The 17,278-nt window shown below is 44.7% G+C and overlaps 1 protein-coding gene across 11 annotated transcripts in view; it reads right to left on the bottom strand.

Annotated features, from left to right (window-relative positions):
* Window positions 1–1,570: 1,570 nt before the first annotated feature.
* SIPA1L1 (signal induced proliferation associated 1 like 1) overlaps window positions 1,571–17,278 on the bottom strand; it is a 412,564-nt gene continuing 396,856 nt past the window's right edge. For 9 of the 11 annotated variants that reach the window (XM_030930499.1, XM_030930495.1, XM_030930502.1 and 6 more), the window contains 7 exons: window positions 16,798–17,037; window positions 15,862–16,027; window positions 10,408–10,654; window positions 6,880–7,026; window positions 5,265–5,379; window positions 4,289–4,373; window positions 3,213–3,599 (listed from right to left, as the gene is read on the bottom strand). In XM_030930499.1, coding sequence (XP_030786359.1) covers window positions 3,456–3,599; window positions 4,289–4,373; window positions 5,265–5,379; window positions 6,880–7,026; window positions 10,408–10,654; window positions 15,862–16,027; window positions 16,798–17,037 — 1,144 coding nt within the window. In that variant the 3' untranslated portion in view covers window positions 3,213–3,455. Of the gene's footprint in view, window positions 3,600–4,288; window positions 4,374–5,264; window positions 5,380–6,879; window positions 7,027–10,407; window positions 10,655–15,861; window positions 16,028–16,797; window positions 17,038–17,278 lie in introns of all 11 variants that reach the window. The other 2 variants (XM_030930501.1, XM_010360620.2) reach the window with 2 other exon arrangements.

A 17,278-nucleotide genomic window follows, 5' to 3' on the forward strand; every position in this document is an offset into this window, starting at 1 on the left:
TAGTTTACCAGATGAGGAAACCATGCTCAGAGATTAGGTAATTTTCTTAAGAACGCAGATGGTAAGTAATGGATGGGATTTAAGTCCCAGTCGAAGTTAAATGTCTTTTTCTCAAAAGATGATGCTGATGGAAGGGTCATTAGTGACAAAATTCATACATAGAAAAAGTATCCAACATTACTGCGACATCTTTATTCTTTTAAAATCACACAGGACACAGGTCATATTTAACATTATCCAAGTCGTTTTTTTTCTTTTTTTGAGACAGGGTCTCTGTTGCCCATGCTGGAGTGCAGTAGGGCAATCCCAGCTTGCTGCAGCCTCGACCTCCTGGGCTCAATCTATCCTCCCACCTCAGGTAGCTGGAACTACAGGCATGTGCCACTATACTCAGCTAATTTTATTTTTTGCAGAGATGAGGTCTCACTATGTTGCCCAGGCTAGTCTTGAACTCTTGGGCCCAGGTAATCCTCCTGACTTGGCCTCCCAGTGTCAGGATTACAGGTGTCAGCCCTCACACCCGGCCAGTCTTCACTGGGTGTTTCTGACCAACGTGTGCCATCTTGCTCTTTAATAAACACTTTGTTTATTCTGGGGAAACAGCACTTCACAGTTGCTCAAAACATTGCACCTACGAGACTGAAATCTGGGTTCAGATCATCATCTTACATTTAACTAGACTCAAACAGTGTAAGTTTGCTGGGCCCATTTTCTTTGCCCCTGGACTGTCGTTCTTATCCCCACCTAAGGAGTTAGTAACCCAGCCCAGCTTATTACCAGCACCAGATCTGGAGCGCAAGCAGCTGGCCTTCCCAGTCAGCTCATGGATGATCTACCATTAATGCAGGCCCAACAGCACCTTCTCCCAGGAGCTCCCAACCCATGTGCCAAGCCCTACAGAATTAACATATAAGCCCTGTAAACCATGTACGAATCACGGTCTAAACAGACCTTTTGAGCTTGTTAATTGGAATATTTTGTGGCATCCAGTCTTATCCTAGTCCAAGAACTCTAGAATCTGTAAAACTGTTGAACCAAATACAAGGAATAAACTCTACTGCCAGCACTCAATTAGCTGCACCGCTGGAGAGGAACAGTGACATGGTGGATTAAAAAAAAAAAATGGTTCAGTTTGACTTTGGAATGCACTGATTTTTTTTCAGTAGATTAACTTTTCTAATTATATTTTGCACAGCCTAATATTAACAGGCATTTGTATTCCCTTGGCACACAACATCTGACATTGAGAGCTAGGAGATGCAGCCCAAAACTATGCTGGTCTCAGAGAATAACAATGTTATGAAAAATCCACGTGTGGATAATGAAGAGGAAGCTAATTATGAAGTGCTCTGCAAATATTAAATCATAAGCAGAGAAGGCAAAATAGTAATTACCTATCGACATGTGGACAGAGTAAAAAAGTTTATTAACATTCTAAAAAGGACAGAAATTTTCAAGAATCATGATTAGTGTTAATAAAGCTTGATGAAAAAATTCGGATGCAAGGAGGGTCAATGAGTTATTGGGCGGTCTTTCAAGTAAGGAAACCTCAAGCAATAATACCAAAGCGTTTTAAAAGAGCGTTTAAAATGAATTTTATTCTTTGAATTTTACAAGTAGTCTTTAGAGGCTTCAAACAAGAACTCTGTTGCAAAACTCTAATAAATAGCTTGCCCCAAGTCCCCAAACAAAATGTAAAATGAAATGAGAACTAAACTCAGAAGGATAAGCAAGACTTCAGAATGCTTGGATGTTAGCAATATTTCTCATTTACAAAGAGGTATCAGGCAATGTACAATCTCCTTCATACAAGTCAAAGAGAGAAAGAGACAGACAATTGAAATCTTTACAAAGCACTCCGAAATCTTCCTATTTCCATGATAGAAATGTCACCAGAAAAAAAAATCCCATGGAGAAATCACAATCAAGAATGAAACTGTAGCATAAAAATCTGGTAGTGAATGTAGCGGGGAGAAGAGAGGAAAATCCATCCTGTTTTCTTTCAGGGATGGAGAGAGGAAGGAATTGAGATTCCTTGGGGGAGGGAACTTCCAATCAGATGCCGCTAGAGTGCTGAATGTTCCCTTAGACCAGAGTTGCCACTGAAAGGGCAGAGGGGTCGGTTTAGTGACAGTTCCAAAGGCAACGAACAAAGGGGTCTCCTCAGGTCAGTCAACACTGGCCAGCCCCATGTCTCTGTGCTCTACAGCAGCGAGGGCCTTGAAAGAGTGCCCCAGGGGCCCGAAGCAGCCTGCATCACAAGACAGGAAAAATAGTGCATCAATAATTTCTGCAGTGGAATCCTTTGGATGGCCACGAAAGGATGCAGAAAATACCGTGCTGAAATTTCACACTGGGACATGCAGATTTCAAAAGCCCATTCTACTATCACAATCATTGCTTCTAACAATCAAGGATTAAAATTCACAAACATTCACTGTTAGCTTTTCCTAGTTACAAATACTGGTGAAGTCTTGCTCTGGAGAGAAAGATTAATTTAGAGATATGGTCATTTTGAGCAAGCTAGAAAAACCAATTGTGCCACATTTTTGTCTTTAAAAATCTTTAAAACGACGTATACTTTGACCAAAATGCATTCAAAATGCATACAGATAATAAGGTTTTAGTTTGAGGGCATTCTGAAACCAATTACTGTTTGGAGCCAGGAAGCTGTAAGATAGGTTGATTCCAATTTAGTGGGGCTCAATTAAGCCAAACAAAAAAAGAGTCCTGCAGCACAAGTGGGACCATCTTCCTGGGGAAAGGGAGAAGCAGGAAATGACCTCACAATGCAGGACTGAGAAGGGGTGTGGCCTGCAAGCACTGTCAGAGGTGCTCTGGTTTACTGACTTGCTGTTAAATAACCCTGGTCTGCTGATCTCTGGAGGACAGGTACAAACAGCACTAGCTCATGCACGAGTCATTCAAGGGAGGTAGGCATTTTCTCAAAGCAACTCCCTCTCCAGGCATTTTAGGGAAGAAGGTAAGGAAATATCCCTCTCTACTCCCCAAACAAGTTATAAAAACATTCTTTTTCTAGGAATAATGACATTTGTTAGAATAACAAGGGAAAGCTTGGGTTACCTGAAGTTGATAAGAAAGCTGATGGGAATAGAGGCGGATGGGCCAGGAGGCGCCCTGGTCCAAGGCCCAGTTTCTTCTTAAATACATAACAGATAAAGATATTGTGCAAAAAAATAAAGACATTCACATTTTAGCAGTTAAACTTTTATTTTACTGTTTAAAATTTTTATTTACTTTTTTTGTTTTTCTTTTCTACAAAAGGCAGGTGATGATTGTTGATCTGCAACTATTGTGTTGTGCACTCCCCGAAAGGGGGCAGAGTAGGAAGCCAGGGAAGGTGCTCTGAGGATGCTTTCTATGGAAGGAAAAGGGCTGCAGGACACTCACTGGAGGGAGTGTCCGGGCCCTTCCCCTGTCCTCCTCAGCCTTCCCTAGCTCATGTCTATGGTGTTGAAGACCCATTCCGTGAACTTCTTCAGCTTGTCCGAGGCATTCTGGGACTCCTCCTGTAGCCTCAGGTTGTCCTCTCGCAGGTGCTGCACCTCCGCCTGAAGGTGGGCTTTGTCTTCTTTTTCCTGGGAGGTAGAGTGAAGTAGAAAAGCTAAGAGGTGTGGCCCCACCTTGCCCAGCTCTTCTGAGAAGTAGCTACGGACCTGTTTTGATCTTTTGCCCATTTCTGTTTTTTGTTCCTCCAAACACCTGTCTAAACAGCCTGGTATCAGGTGCTAAGACACTCTCAGCTCAGGGAACAGGGCTTCTAGAGAGATTCAACCTCGCAGGATTAGCTGTAAGTAATGCTGGAATGTAAGTACATTAAGGTGTATTTTAACGTCCTTGCTAGTCAGGATTGTCTTAAACTTTAGACAATTGTTTTGGTGGTTGATGTCTTGGTATAGTCAAGGCTGCCCAAAAAGCAAAACATTCAGTTCTTTTGGTGCAAAAGCCCCAGTAACACCAACTACATGGGAGTCTGGGCTACCAACACATTACACAAGGAGTGGGGAGGGCAGGAGAGGACCCAGGTGGGGCTGGCTGGGGTTCAAAGCTTTTCGCAAATTAGTGAACAGTTTTTCTGTACGCCTGACGCCGAACGCCTCCTTGCACTGTGTGTTCCAGTGGCAACTGAGATCCCTGCAGCCCCAAACACGTGCAGGCACCGAGAAGACACCCACATCTTATTTCACTACGCTACTTAAAAAGGGCTCTCAAGGTTCAAGGGCAGTTTGCACAGACTGGGCAATTTGCTTTGAGAATACGTGTTTACCTTCTTCAAATCTTCCCGAAGCATCTTCAGCATACCTTCCAGCTGGTCCACTTTAGAAGCCAGAGTGGGAGAGGAATCTTTACTGCTGGGAACAAGAAACAAGACCATGTTGGCAGGGGCCTCCATGGCTGGGATTTTTTTTTTTAATCTGAGGAGGCTGTATTTATAAAATGGTTTTCAATGTCAAATTACTCGGTATGGCGACCCAATGAGTATTTTTACTTTACAAAATAAAATGGTAATCTTAAAAAAAGGTAATACAAGCTTGAACTGCAGGAAATCAATAGCTTCCTTTGTTAAAGATGCTGCATCTTCACGACTAAAGAATGAAGCACAATAGTGAAAATGGTCTCTCTGGCAGCACAAGAGGTACTTTCTGGCGGACATAATTGTCAAACAGTAAAATGATTCCCAGGGAGGCTCTGGGATCTCTAGTGGGCTTTGAAAGAGGAGTTGCTCCCCTGTGTGTGGGAAGGAAGCTGGGGAGCTGATGTGATAGGCAGGTCGTCTCTGGTCCCCAAGTGTGTGGTCTTAGCTACTCATGCAATTGCAGCTAAGGCATCATGGCTACATCTCAAACCAGTAGGACTCAGCAAGCGCATGTATAAGCATGACCATCAGTGACACTGTGGAAGATACTGAAAACCCACACTGCAGGACTACACAGCACAGAGCGCGGGGATACTTAGAGCAAATGCTCTCTCCTACCTGACCCAACTGGTCCTGAGGGCATAAATGTATTATGGCATTAAATAATAATGAATATTCGTCATTATGGCCATATAAGTCATCAAGAATAGTTTAATTATATCTATTGTATTTAGTTACAAAGCGTTCTGACTAAAATGTAAAGTGGCCCTGCGGTGATGAGCTTCACTCAGCTACTCCGTGTGGCTTCCATCTCTTTTCCCCACAGCTGCAGTCACTGGCAGGTGTGACACAAGGTACAGAGTGCTGCCCTCGCACGGGGACCAACCTGCTGAAAGGCTTCATCTGGGCCAGAGCCTGGTCCTCCAGCTGATCACTGTTGGATGCAGCACTCAAGGGGCGATGGTTTTCATCACTAGCAGCAAAAAACGAGGCTCTCTGGACTGGAAAGGAGAGAAGAAACCACTGAGTATTTTGGAACCACATCCCTGGGCCCTATCTATCAAAGTCAACAAGTGGTCTAGTTGGCAGTCATGTCTAGTATTTCCAGTGCAGGATGCACTGGAAATCTTATTTCCCAGCTCTCACAGGGAAAAATATGACTGTTTTAGCTGTAAGAGGATTGTACCATTGTAATTTCCCTTTAAAAAACATCTGTGAGTCAATTTCTAGTTCTTCCTCTTCCCTGCTCATCACAGTAGCATTCTATGAAATGTTTCTCTGGAAACAGTCCTTGTGCCAAATTTCCAGACCAAGGCTTTCCACTCAGCAATGAAATAAATGCATTCGAGAGCTAGCATTATACTTAAAACTTCTTGAAGTATGTCTTCCACAAGATTCCTGGACACTCTGGTTGGCTTTAACATAAATCCATACCACCTGTGTTCCAAAACATACCAAGTTAAAATTTAAGCCAAGAAAACTAAATCAAATTTAAAATAATCTCCTATTAAAAACCAAAACTTCTACCATTTGTATATGAAGGAGATTAACCAACAAATTGAAAAATCAAGTCAGAACTAGGTATTTCCATCTGCTAAATAAACAGCATGAAGGTAAAAGGATCCGCTGCTGACCACTCCATGGTTGCCCGACTTACAGGTTCTGTGGCCTAGTAAATCTCCCCCCAAAATTCAGACTTGACTAAAGAGCAATTTTCAATTCTCCTAATTAAGAGCAACAACAACAACAAAAACAGAAAAAAAAAAAAAAAATCACCTGCTATAATTTTGTAAAGAATAAGAACTATAAATTTTAGAAAGATCTTTAAATGTAGAAAAAAGTCAGTCTTCATTCAAAAAACAAAACAAAAAACCCAGCTGACAATCTTATGTCTACACACACATAGTGCACTACTTTTTCTGTTTTCATTATAGCAGACAAGATCAGTACCAGTCTGAGGACCTGCATTTAAGAACTGCCAGCCTAAAGCGAGCACACGGCCAGCAGGCTGGCAAGGAGACAATGCAGACAGACAATGTGCTACTGCACACAGAGACGAGGGAGAACGGCAAGGGAGACGCCCCACATTTGTCAGGACAGGCGCGTGGCCAAGCAGGGCAAGCACTGTGACACTTAGCAACAACGTCTTTGTGACGTGATGAAAGATCCTCTCTGGATACGTGTTCTTTTCAGTCAAGGGACAGCTGAGATTCCTCTCCCCACTGCCCTTCCCATATACAGAGGAGGTGAGGCATTCATGTTATGAATCCTGTGGAGGAAACACCAGGTGGCATCTGATTACATAAAACATGTGCTTAAGTGTCCAGCTTAGGGTCTGGTCTCTACTGAGTGCTCAGTAACTGGTAGCTCATCTGGTGAGGCACATATGATGTGAGTGTGTCCAGAGAAGTAGAGTTGACGGACACTGCTCACTCCGCCGGCACCCCACAGGGTAGCCCTGCAGGATCCTGGGCTGTCCTGTGTGGATTCAGTGGACTCACCCTCGTAGGCTTTGGCAGCATCTACCAGGTTGGACCAATCCAAGTCCGCAGCAGTGTCAGGCAGGGGCATCAGGCCAGGGTCAGGCATAGGCTGCCTGCGGGTCTCCTGGATGTCAGTGAGGGAGCTGTCGGAGGCCGAGAACTCTCCTGCAGGAAAGGAGGAGGAATGAGATGCTTCTTGTGCCTGTGGGAAAACCACTCAAAACTTACCTGTTTCCTGTTACCACAACAGATTGTAAGCCATTTGTGACTGTTATCAATGTCCAGGTTAGCAGGCTGTTAGTGGCTATTCTAAAGCTGACTTGAAATAGGAATGGGCTTCCTCTAGTCTGTCTTCATTTTTTTACAACTTCCCATTATCTCCCTTCCAACAGTGAGTCATGACCAAGTTAGTTTTGCACTGAGGCACTAAGTCTGCTTTTGTGAGAGCTGTCTGTCCACAGCAGGGCCTGGGCAACACAAGCACCTCCTTTCCCGCAGAGTCAAGGGATTTGGGCCGGGAAGAAGAGGCCTACTTCAACAGAGAGGTGGATTTTGGAGCCAGACCAGGGATGTTTCTTCCTATTAGAGGGGACAATAGAGCTTATTTTTTTTATTTTTTTATTTTTTGAGACAAGAGTCTTACTCTGTAGCCCAGTCTGGAGTGCAGTTGCACGATCTCGGCTCATTGCAACCTCCGCCTCCCAGGTTCAAGCAATTCTCCTGCCTCAGCCTCCCAAGTAGCTAGGACTAAAGGTATGTACCACCATGCCCAGCTAATTTTTCTATTTTTAGTAGAGACGGGGTTTCACTATGTTGGCTAGGCTGGTCTTGAATTCCTGACCTCGTCGTGATCCACCAGCCTCAGCCTCCCAAAGTGCTAGGATTACAGGCGTGAGCCACTGCACCCAGTTTAATATGGTTTGTTTTTATCTGGCCTGGGAGTGGTAAGGGACAGAAGGCCCATGCCTGCCCTGTCTGCTATTCAGGGGCAGCCCACTGGGTTCCATGGTCAAAGGTGTCCAAGGGGGTGTGAGGGGCAAATCAAGGGATGTTTAAGTGTGCTGGGTTACTCAGACAGAGCTAAGACAGGAAGGTGATTTTAGGGGTGGAACTGGTATTATTCTTGCCAAGGATGCAGTCATCACACGAGCTATTCTTTGGATCAATTTTGGGTTGCAGCAGTCTAACATCCCAAGCTCTTCTAAGGGGACAATTTATTGAATACAAATATTAAACCATTGTAACAACAAACTGACATATTAACAACTAAGCTCTGCCTAGCCTGGGGCAGGGAGGACTGGGCAGAGTGAGCCACCCTGAACACTGAAGGCAGCTCCTACTGCTCAGGTTAATGCAGGCAGATAACAGGAACGACGGCTGTTGGGGTCCAGGGAAAATGTTGCTCATGACATAAAAATGCCCTCAGTAGGCAGAAGCTGGGTGGAAGCGAGGGCAGAGCAAACCAGTCCACGAGAAGGAGCACCCTTGGAAGGCGACTGCAACACTCAGGTCCATGCGAACACAAAGTTAAAGCTAAATGCTCAGCTAGAATACTTAAGTGACTCCAGAAAGACCTGTTCACCAGGAGTTAAAGAGTTTCATGTATTATGACAGCCCGGTAAGCCAGTGTATTAAGTGCTTTGTTTTCCCTTTCAAATTACAAAAAGAACTTCTCTGAAGTACAGCTGCTGGTTATTACTGTGCTTAAAATTAGCAAAATTATGAGTAAATGGAAGTTAACAAATACTGCAAGATATTAAACGTTAAGTTCTACTTAAATGTGCTCCCACCAAGGGTAAGGAGGGGGAACAGATAATTCTGTAACTCACAATCCTTCTGCCCTTTTATCTCTGGGGCCCGACTTTCCATGTGGGGGGATGAAAGAAGTCACCCTTCCTCATCCCCCAAACACATTTCAGTGGAAGTCACCAAGCAAGGTAGGGCTGAGGGATCAGTTCAATGAGGACTGCTTGGTTAGGATGTGAAATCACTGCAGCTGCTATCCCATTCAGGAAAACAAGAAAAGCTGATGGGAAGGGCCTCAGAGAGGGCTGCCTGTTCCTTCCCTTCCACTGTGGACTCACATGGGGCTTTAGTCCCAGGACTCCTCGTCTGGACAATGACCATGTGTGGGGAGGCAGATTTCTGAGCTGCTCTTTTGGAATGTAGGCTTCTACGACTCAGGGCCTACTCTGACATGACACATGCAGAGAAGACTTCACAAAGGGGTTACCTTTACACTGCAAAGGCAAAATTAAAAGTACAGGGAAATAAGAGAGCAATCAAAGTAAGGCAGGAAAAATGGAATTCAGGGAAGACTGACCCTGATGTAGGGAGAGAAGGAGAGAAAAAGGTTAGGGGCAGGAGGTCACTACCAGAAGGCTTATTCTGGAGTCTGATGATAAAAAGTGGTCATTTCATGTGCCAACCTTGGTTCATTGGAGGTGACTTCCTGGAGCAAAGAGAACCCAGATATAAGCTGCAGGTGGATGGGGGAGGGAGCAGGGGAAGTTGGCATGAGCCTTGTGTGATGCCTGCCGGGGCGAGCAGGGTGGGTGGGACTGTGCTGCTGAGCAGTGAGTAGGACGGAGACATGGAGGAACATTCATGAGTGTGGGCTGAGAGCTCAAAAATAAGGCAGCAAAAGCAAGAGATGTAAAGAAATTACTGTTCCAGAGAAGCAGCAGAAGGAAAAGAAACACGGGTATGAATGGACACCAGAGATATAAAAGCTGCAGCAGAGTTCGCAAAAGGAAAAAGGACAGAAGGGAGGAAGGGTGACGGCAGTGCATCCGGTGAATGATCAGGAACACTGGTTCCATGACAGGCATCTGCTGTGCTGGGCCACAGCTATGAGGGGAGGTGTCGAGCCCTGGAATGGAATGGGACAGAGACAGGAAAAAGGGAAAAACCAAATTTTAAATCCCGAGTCCCAGAACATCGCCCTTAATAAAACAGGGATCTAGTTGGGTCACAAAGCAAACAAGGCATATGTGGACCAGGTGCAAGAACATGGAGGTACCCATTATCCACAGGCCTTTTCCTTACATAATGCTTGCCTGCTCACTGCATGAATAAATCAACGAGTCAACAAATGAGTGGTTGACACCACAGGCAATTTCCTTACAGCCTGGGAAAGACCGAGAGCAATGGCAAGTCTGGGTTCTTACAGTGGCTATAGGAAGCCGTGGATACAACTCTCTAAGAAATAACTAATCTAGTGCTAGCCAGTTTTGCTCAATCAAAACAGCAGCTGGCATGGTTGCTAAGAATACCAATTCCCAGACTACTCTTTTGGAGATTCAAATTCAGGAGGTCTTGGGTCCAGTGTGGGAATCTGTTACTTCTAGCAAGCATCCTGGGTGACTGTGGTGGTCTGGGATTACAGGAGAGAGAGGGCAAATGATGAAGGGGCGGGTGAGCTGAGACCATCTGAGCATGGATACAGGACCCCTCCCTCTCTGAGCACACCGAGTGGCAGCCACGTCTGGGGACACTGACCATCATCAACAGGGCTGTCCAGGCTGCAGCTGAAAGACCACTTACCATGCAGCGATTTCATTCCTAAGGTGTAAGAAGGCCTCCTCAATGGGAGTGACTTGGGGAGAGAAGGGTACGTGCTACTGAAGAGGACATCGTTGGGCAGGGCTTGGTCCAGAAGTGATGCCCTGGAGGTGAAAAAGTGCTCCCTCTGGCTACTGTAAATGCTCTCGTCCGACAGTGTTCTGTGCAAGGCCCGCCGTGAGGTGGGGGTGCTTGGGAAAGGAGACTGAGGAGAGGAGAGTGCGTGGAACTGAAAAACAGGATCGAGACAAAAGAAAGTCAATTTTCTGGTTCAGATCCCTGAGACCAAGGTTGGGGAAGGGTGGGATAACCAAGTTATTGGTTCAGATACACCCCCAGCAAGGAAGCTTCAGGGCCCATTGTCTATTTCTACATCCTCAAGGAGCTAACGCAAGAGTTCCTGGTCATTACTCCTCAGTCTGGCACGCTGCCTACAGTCTATCGGTGCTCCCTACGTGATTCAGGTATGTGATTAAGTGGATTTATCAAGATCGTGTGTGGTTAAAAACAAGACTTTAGGAACAGACAAATGTGAGTTTTATTTAAATCCTGTGTCTCTCACCAAATCATACAATCTCTCTGAGCCTAATTCCTCGTTTGTACAATGGGAGCACAAAACCTCTCAGGATTACCACAGGGATTAAACAAAATGCTGGACTGAGCACAATGGCGGGTGTCAGTGGCATGAAGAAATGGTGTTATGGCCCCTGGGGGAACAGAGAGCCACAGTGCCAGGAGGGTGTCCTGATAAGCTTGTCAGATGATAACATGCTTGCTGGGCAACAAGGGCATTTGATCATCAAAATATTTTAACTCACATAGCAGGTAGCTCTTGATTACTAACTTACACCAACTGAACCTATCGAGGTAGATACATTTCATGAGTTTTGGAGAAAGTTTATTTTTTGAAGATGCATTTCTATTCATGAAATAAGAATAGGGTAGGTTGGGCGCGGTGGCTCACGCCTGTAATCCCAGCACTTTGGGAGGTCAAGGTGGGCAGATCACTTGAGGTCAGGAGTTCGAGACCAGCCTGGCCAACATGGTGAAACCCCCCCATCTCTACTAAAAATGCAAAAGTTACCCAGCTGTGGTGGTGTGCGCCTGTAATCCCAGCTACCTGGGGGCTGAGACAGGAAAATCGCTTGAACCCAGGAGGCGGAGGTTGCTGTGAGCCATGACTGTGCCACTGAACTCCAGCCTGGGCAACAGAGTGAGACTCTGTCTCAAAAAATAAAGAAAGAAAGAATAGGGAAGTCATCTTTATAAATAACAAATAACTATATATTTATTTATACATGACAAATAGTTCCAGATGTATCTCTTATTGACATCTTTTGCCTTTGTGACCAAATCTGATTTTACTTGAGATTTTTTCTGCAAATAGCAAGCTTCTGAGAATCCCTTGCACTGAGAACAGCAGACACATTAAAAATAGCAACCTGAAAGGCAACAGAACATTTGACCTGTGAACAATGAAGTCATTCTGATTCAGTTCCTCTTAGGCCACTGTCTGCCTCGATAGGGAAAACGATGTGGAGAACAGGTGAAGACGTGAGGAGGCTGTCACCACTGGTTGAAAGCCGCCCTGGGACTTCCCATGATACTTTGAAGGGGCAGACAGAGAATGATTTAGCAAATGCTCCATTTAGTGGGCTGAAATACACAGTGGATACACAGGGCCTAGCATGCTTCCACTCAACTAGCCAGGGGTGAACCAGGTCCAGGCTACCCTCAATGTGGTATGCATAGCTGCTGCATAAATACCAAAAGATTATTAATCAAACACATTGTGAATACACCCAAGGTGTGACCAACTGGGTAAAAATTATGTTCACTTTAAAAAATTCATGATGAATTAAATCCAAAGTACATATGTACTTGTCTAGAAACTAAATTGCTGTGATAAATGCTTTGAGAGAGAGAACCTGGAATGAAAGTGACAATTTCCCTTCTCTTTTTGTGGAGAAGAGTGAGCATTAGAGCCATTACATGGCTTGCTAACTGTAATTTTCTTAAAAAATAAAACCAGATTAAAAACAAAACCAAATAAAACATCTCCACCTGCAACGTTCTAGGACTATCACATAAGGTTCCTGCCTGCCAGGTCAGATCTCAGATTTCGGTACGGAAAAACTGCTGCTAAATAGTTTTCAGCACCCTTAGTTTTAGTAAAGGGATTTCCTTTCCAGTATCCCCACCCTGACGGTTTTACAGGTGTGAAATCCTCCGCCAATTCTAGTTCCAGCCTCTTTGGGAAACGTTAATATGCTTCAAGGCCATGAACAGCTACCTTGAAGAGCTTCTTTAAGCAGTGTGCCCTATGAAAAGCTAAAACACCCTGCACTGAAGGGAGGCAGGGCAGGGAGCAGAGGAAACAACCTACCCCAAAGGTGTTCTGCTCATTCATTAAAAGGTAGGAGAACACAGCCTTGTCCAAGAATGTTGGGATGGCCCCTCGCTCCATCCTCTTCAACTTCAGTCTTAAAGGTTTACAGAACTATCCGCTTCCCAAGAGCAGCCCCTGCCTGCCTTGCAGGTTGTACCTGGGATCGCCCAGGAGCGCTGCCTGGTGTTACCAGCCCTTGGGAAAGAATCACAGTGGAGTGGGATGGCACTGGAAGTGGGATCACACCTGGAAGGGATTTCAGAGGACATTTGAGAAGGGGGCTGGTTCTAACTTGTGCTCCAAGGAGGCCCTAAAGGTTCCTTACAGCACCACTGCTATGGAGAGGTTCAAGTGGGACCCAGGAGTCCAGGCCATCCCATCCCTCCCATAAGAGAAACTCTGCTGTCTGAATTCTATATAATGGGGTTCCATGTGTGATTTAAAAAAAAAAAAGGCTTCCTGAGCTTTAAGACTGGTTGGGCACCACTGATCTCCTCGGGCCCTCTATCTCACAGTTGAGGAACGGGGCCTGGAGAAGTGACGCTTTGCTTCATGCCAGTCTCCTGTTCTCTCATGCTTTTCAGTGCCCCTGGTTATTAGTGACATGTGTCACCTGCACTGACAAGAAGCTTTTCCTAATTACTGGAGCCACATGAAGCCTCCTCCTTTGGTATATACCTGAGAGCACTGGCACAGAACAACTGTCTGTTCACTTGTCAGACTGTATGCCACCCTTGGGGAAAATAAGGTTATCCCATCTCTGCTTGCCAGTGAGGTTTCTTAGAGGGCTGCAGCTCTGCTACTGTTCTTGAGGTCCTTGCTCTCCTGGCAAACGAGCCTGGGAGTGACCCTGCCACTCGATATTAACAAAAGCTCAAAGGTAGCACTGGCGATCCAGGAAAACCAATGTGGCACATGAGTGGCTTCGGAGTGTCACAGCCCAAAGCTGGCCATGACACCTAGTATCCTGAAGTCTGAGGCAGTGGTTTGGAGCCTTGAGCCAGGAGTGGCCTGGAAGACCTCTCAAGGGCATGCCAGACTTACTGACACAGCAGAGCTTCCATCATTCAGATGACGACTCTCAGAAGACAAAGGGAGCTAAGCTAACTCATCTGAAACTAAACCTGCTCAAATAAGATGAAACTGGAGAAAGAAAACCTGAGCCTATTCCCAGTTCCTGCTCACTGTGATGGTTTAGCCAGCACAAGCACTTTCTTCAGAGTCTCACAGTAATACAGTCACAACATAAAGAAAGCACACTCCTGTTTCAAATAGGAATGCTAAAGTAATTCATTTTGGAAATAAAAGCCAAGACCTGGAATAAGGACAAAATCAAACATTTGCCTTCAATTATTTCTACTGCGTAAGTAAATCAGAAGAATGAAGGCTCCGAGCTTGCCCCTTGCCAAAAATGTTAAACTGGAAGAAAAACTCCACTCAGGGCAGGTTTTATTTCCCTTTAACCTCAAAAGAAAAATCTGAAATAATTTTTATTTCGAAACTGGTACTGAAACATCTTAATACACCTCTTTGGGTTTTGATGGATAAAGAAAGAAGTTTCAAGCACTATCTTTTGCAAGGTTGCTAAGGAAACCATTTGTGCCCTGAATGATGAGTCAGAACTGTTAAGTGCTGGCTTATGAGACGGAAATTACAGAAATCAAGAGTGGCTACATCTGTACAATGACGTATTAACATAAATCATGTTAAGAAATCATTTATTTCTCGACGAAACTCTAGAGTGGTCCTTGGGGGTACATTCAGTTCCTATGAATGTTGATTTTTTAGGTTTTAGGTTTAGGGGGTTTATCTGGTCTGTCTGGGGAGAAGTGCGCGCGCGCGCGCGCGCACACACACACACACACACACACACACACACACACACAGACATGGTGCTGGGGAAGCCTGAGGGCGACAGCCCCACACAGCTGCTCCACCCGCCATGCCTCCTGCACTCTGATCACAGTGTGAAGCTGGTGTGTGGTTTAGGAAATATTCTAGCTTCCACTTCAATCAATTCAATTCTCAAGGTCCTTCTTAAAGCTTTCCAGTATCTTCAAATAGACTACAAATCATCCACCTAAGAACCTAGAGAACAGAAAACTTCAAAGTTTGCAGCCATAACCTTTCTGGGGGTGCACTTCCTTCTCCTAGGAGACCCAGAAGACCTCAGACAGAAATACCTATACTCAGAGTGACATAAATTCAGGCCCAGCTCAATAAACACCCATTCCAATCCTCAGGGGTGTGAGACTCCACACTTTATAGAACAAGAAAGGAGAGAGCCTTGAGTTTCCAAAGGTCCTACAAGCTGAGACAAGTACACAAACCTTTCCACGTGGTCACATAAAGGTCTGGGTGACACAAACATACACGCTGGACAGGTATTCAGGACTTGGTGCAGAGAGACTGGGTTTTAGAGAAGACATTTACAGTCTGAAATTCTGAGATAAAATAGAAGGCTTTATGAAGTCAAGAGAGTTTGGAAAGTAATGAAGGTGTGTGGGTAGACTTAGATTGCTGGACTGAAGCAGCAGCTGCATGTTTACTTTTGGGGGTGTGGCAATGAGAGTGACTGTCTATCAGGCACTTTCTCTGAGTAAAGAGAATACCATATATGGCCAGTAGGTTTGCTGGACAGGGTCAGGAGCAAACGGGGCCATTTCTGAGAAGAGGAGGACCCTCCGGACAGAAGACAGTAAAACCCTTATGGAAAACGTTCTAGCTTTCCATAGGAGCCACAGGTGTCTTTGCACAGTTTCCGAGAAGTCATATCGCCTAAGTGATATTCAGGGAATCATGCACTCTGAGCAGGATACAACAGAAGAATAAACAGCTGCAGGGGTAGGACCATGTTAATAGAAACCATGACTAATGAGACGTGGCTGCAGGGACAGAGCATTGTCAAACACTGTGGACCAGTTATTAGGGAAATGGGATGATAGCAGGAAGTGAGACTCACTTTCTGGAAAGCATGACTACGGTTAACAGCCCCATCATGTCTGGCTTGTTTCTAATTGCCATCTAGCCTGAGCTCTGTCTTGTACCTTAAAACTCTTCTGTGATTCAGGAGTTGGGCTTTCAAGGTCGATTAGTTTCTTTAGATCTTCTTCAATGGTGGACTTGGAGGTTGGCTTAGGAGATGCCCGGAGGTCTCTGGTTGAGGCACGCAGCCTGGTGTGGGCTATTTCATTGCCATCGCTCTGATGACGCCTGGAAAAAAAGGGAAGAGATGATAGATACCAACTCAACAAGGTTGGCTCAAAGGCACGATAGGCTCTAAAGAATGTAAGTCAATAAAGAAATATTATGTGGAGAAACATAATTACTTCTGCTTATATCAGAATCTACTCATATAAACGCTTACTGAAGAAATAAAACCAATTTGAAACACAAAATAAAATCTGATGAATAAGTCACTCTTTTAAAGAAAGCTATTAGTTTTACTAAACCAAAATTAGCAACAGATTTACTAAAAGACCACAAGGTATACATCCAAAATGCAACCTTTGCACAAATGAAAACAAAATAATTGAATGAATCATTTAATGTTTTGCTGTACTACCTTGTCAAAAAGTCCTTTATTTTCAGGGGTACTCACTCACTTTCTAATATTCCCTCTGGTGCCTACTGGCCTAGTTAAGAATTACACGGGAAGGCTGTGATTGATATAATCAAAGGGACTAGTATGGTCTTAGCACCAGAGGGGCAATTATTCTGAAGTGTATCCTTCAAACACACTCCTTTTGAGATCTAAGATTCTCAAATCCTAACATTTTACAATACAACTTGTTTAAGGAACGAGGCAGAGAAATAATTTAGGAAAATATTACTTACGAAAAAACATAATAATCCCACCAACAGACCAACTCCTCCCAACCCCCTAGCCTGGTCTCTTTTGTTGTAAGAGATTACTCCAGGGTTTTCTATTCTCTATCATGTTAAAAGCAAGCCACCAGTAAGGGAAGCAAAATAACTCTTACTTTCTCGTGTCCATAAACCCCACGGAGTTTATGGTTCCTTCGGGTTTTTTCCATCCAATTAGGTACTTGCTAGTAGCGCCTTGGCGAGGGTAAAAACTCCTAGGACCAGAGGAGGAGGAGGAGGAGGAGGAGAAGGACGGTGCGAGCTGTGAGGGAGCAGCTGGATGAAGCTCTTCTTTAGGTGAACTTCGGGCACTGGTGAAAACCACTGGGCTGGCAGAGTGTCGGGAGCTCATTGTACTGAGGAGAAGCAGGGCAAAGACATGTGTATCTCAGGATCATTATGTCAGCTATGAAAGTGTTGCCCGGGGTACGGGTGATGGCTGGGTTGAACAACAGTGAATTTTTCATGAACTATTAACAGCGATGGCTGGCTGGCCTTCCTTGCTTTCTCACTATAATTTAAATGTCTGCTCTCAAAATGACAGATGGCTACTAGTGCTTAGTCTGCACTTTAAAAAGTAAAAATACTTAAGACTGT

Source organism: Rhinopithecus roxellana, chromosome 5 (assembly GCF_007565055.1).
Source record: "Rhinopithecus roxellana isolate Shanxi Qingling chromosome 5, ASM756505v1, whole genome shotgun sequence".
In the NCBI taxonomy this organism is placed as follows: Eukaryota; Metazoa; Chordata; class Mammalia; order Primates; family Cercopithecidae; genus Rhinopithecus; species Rhinopithecus roxellana.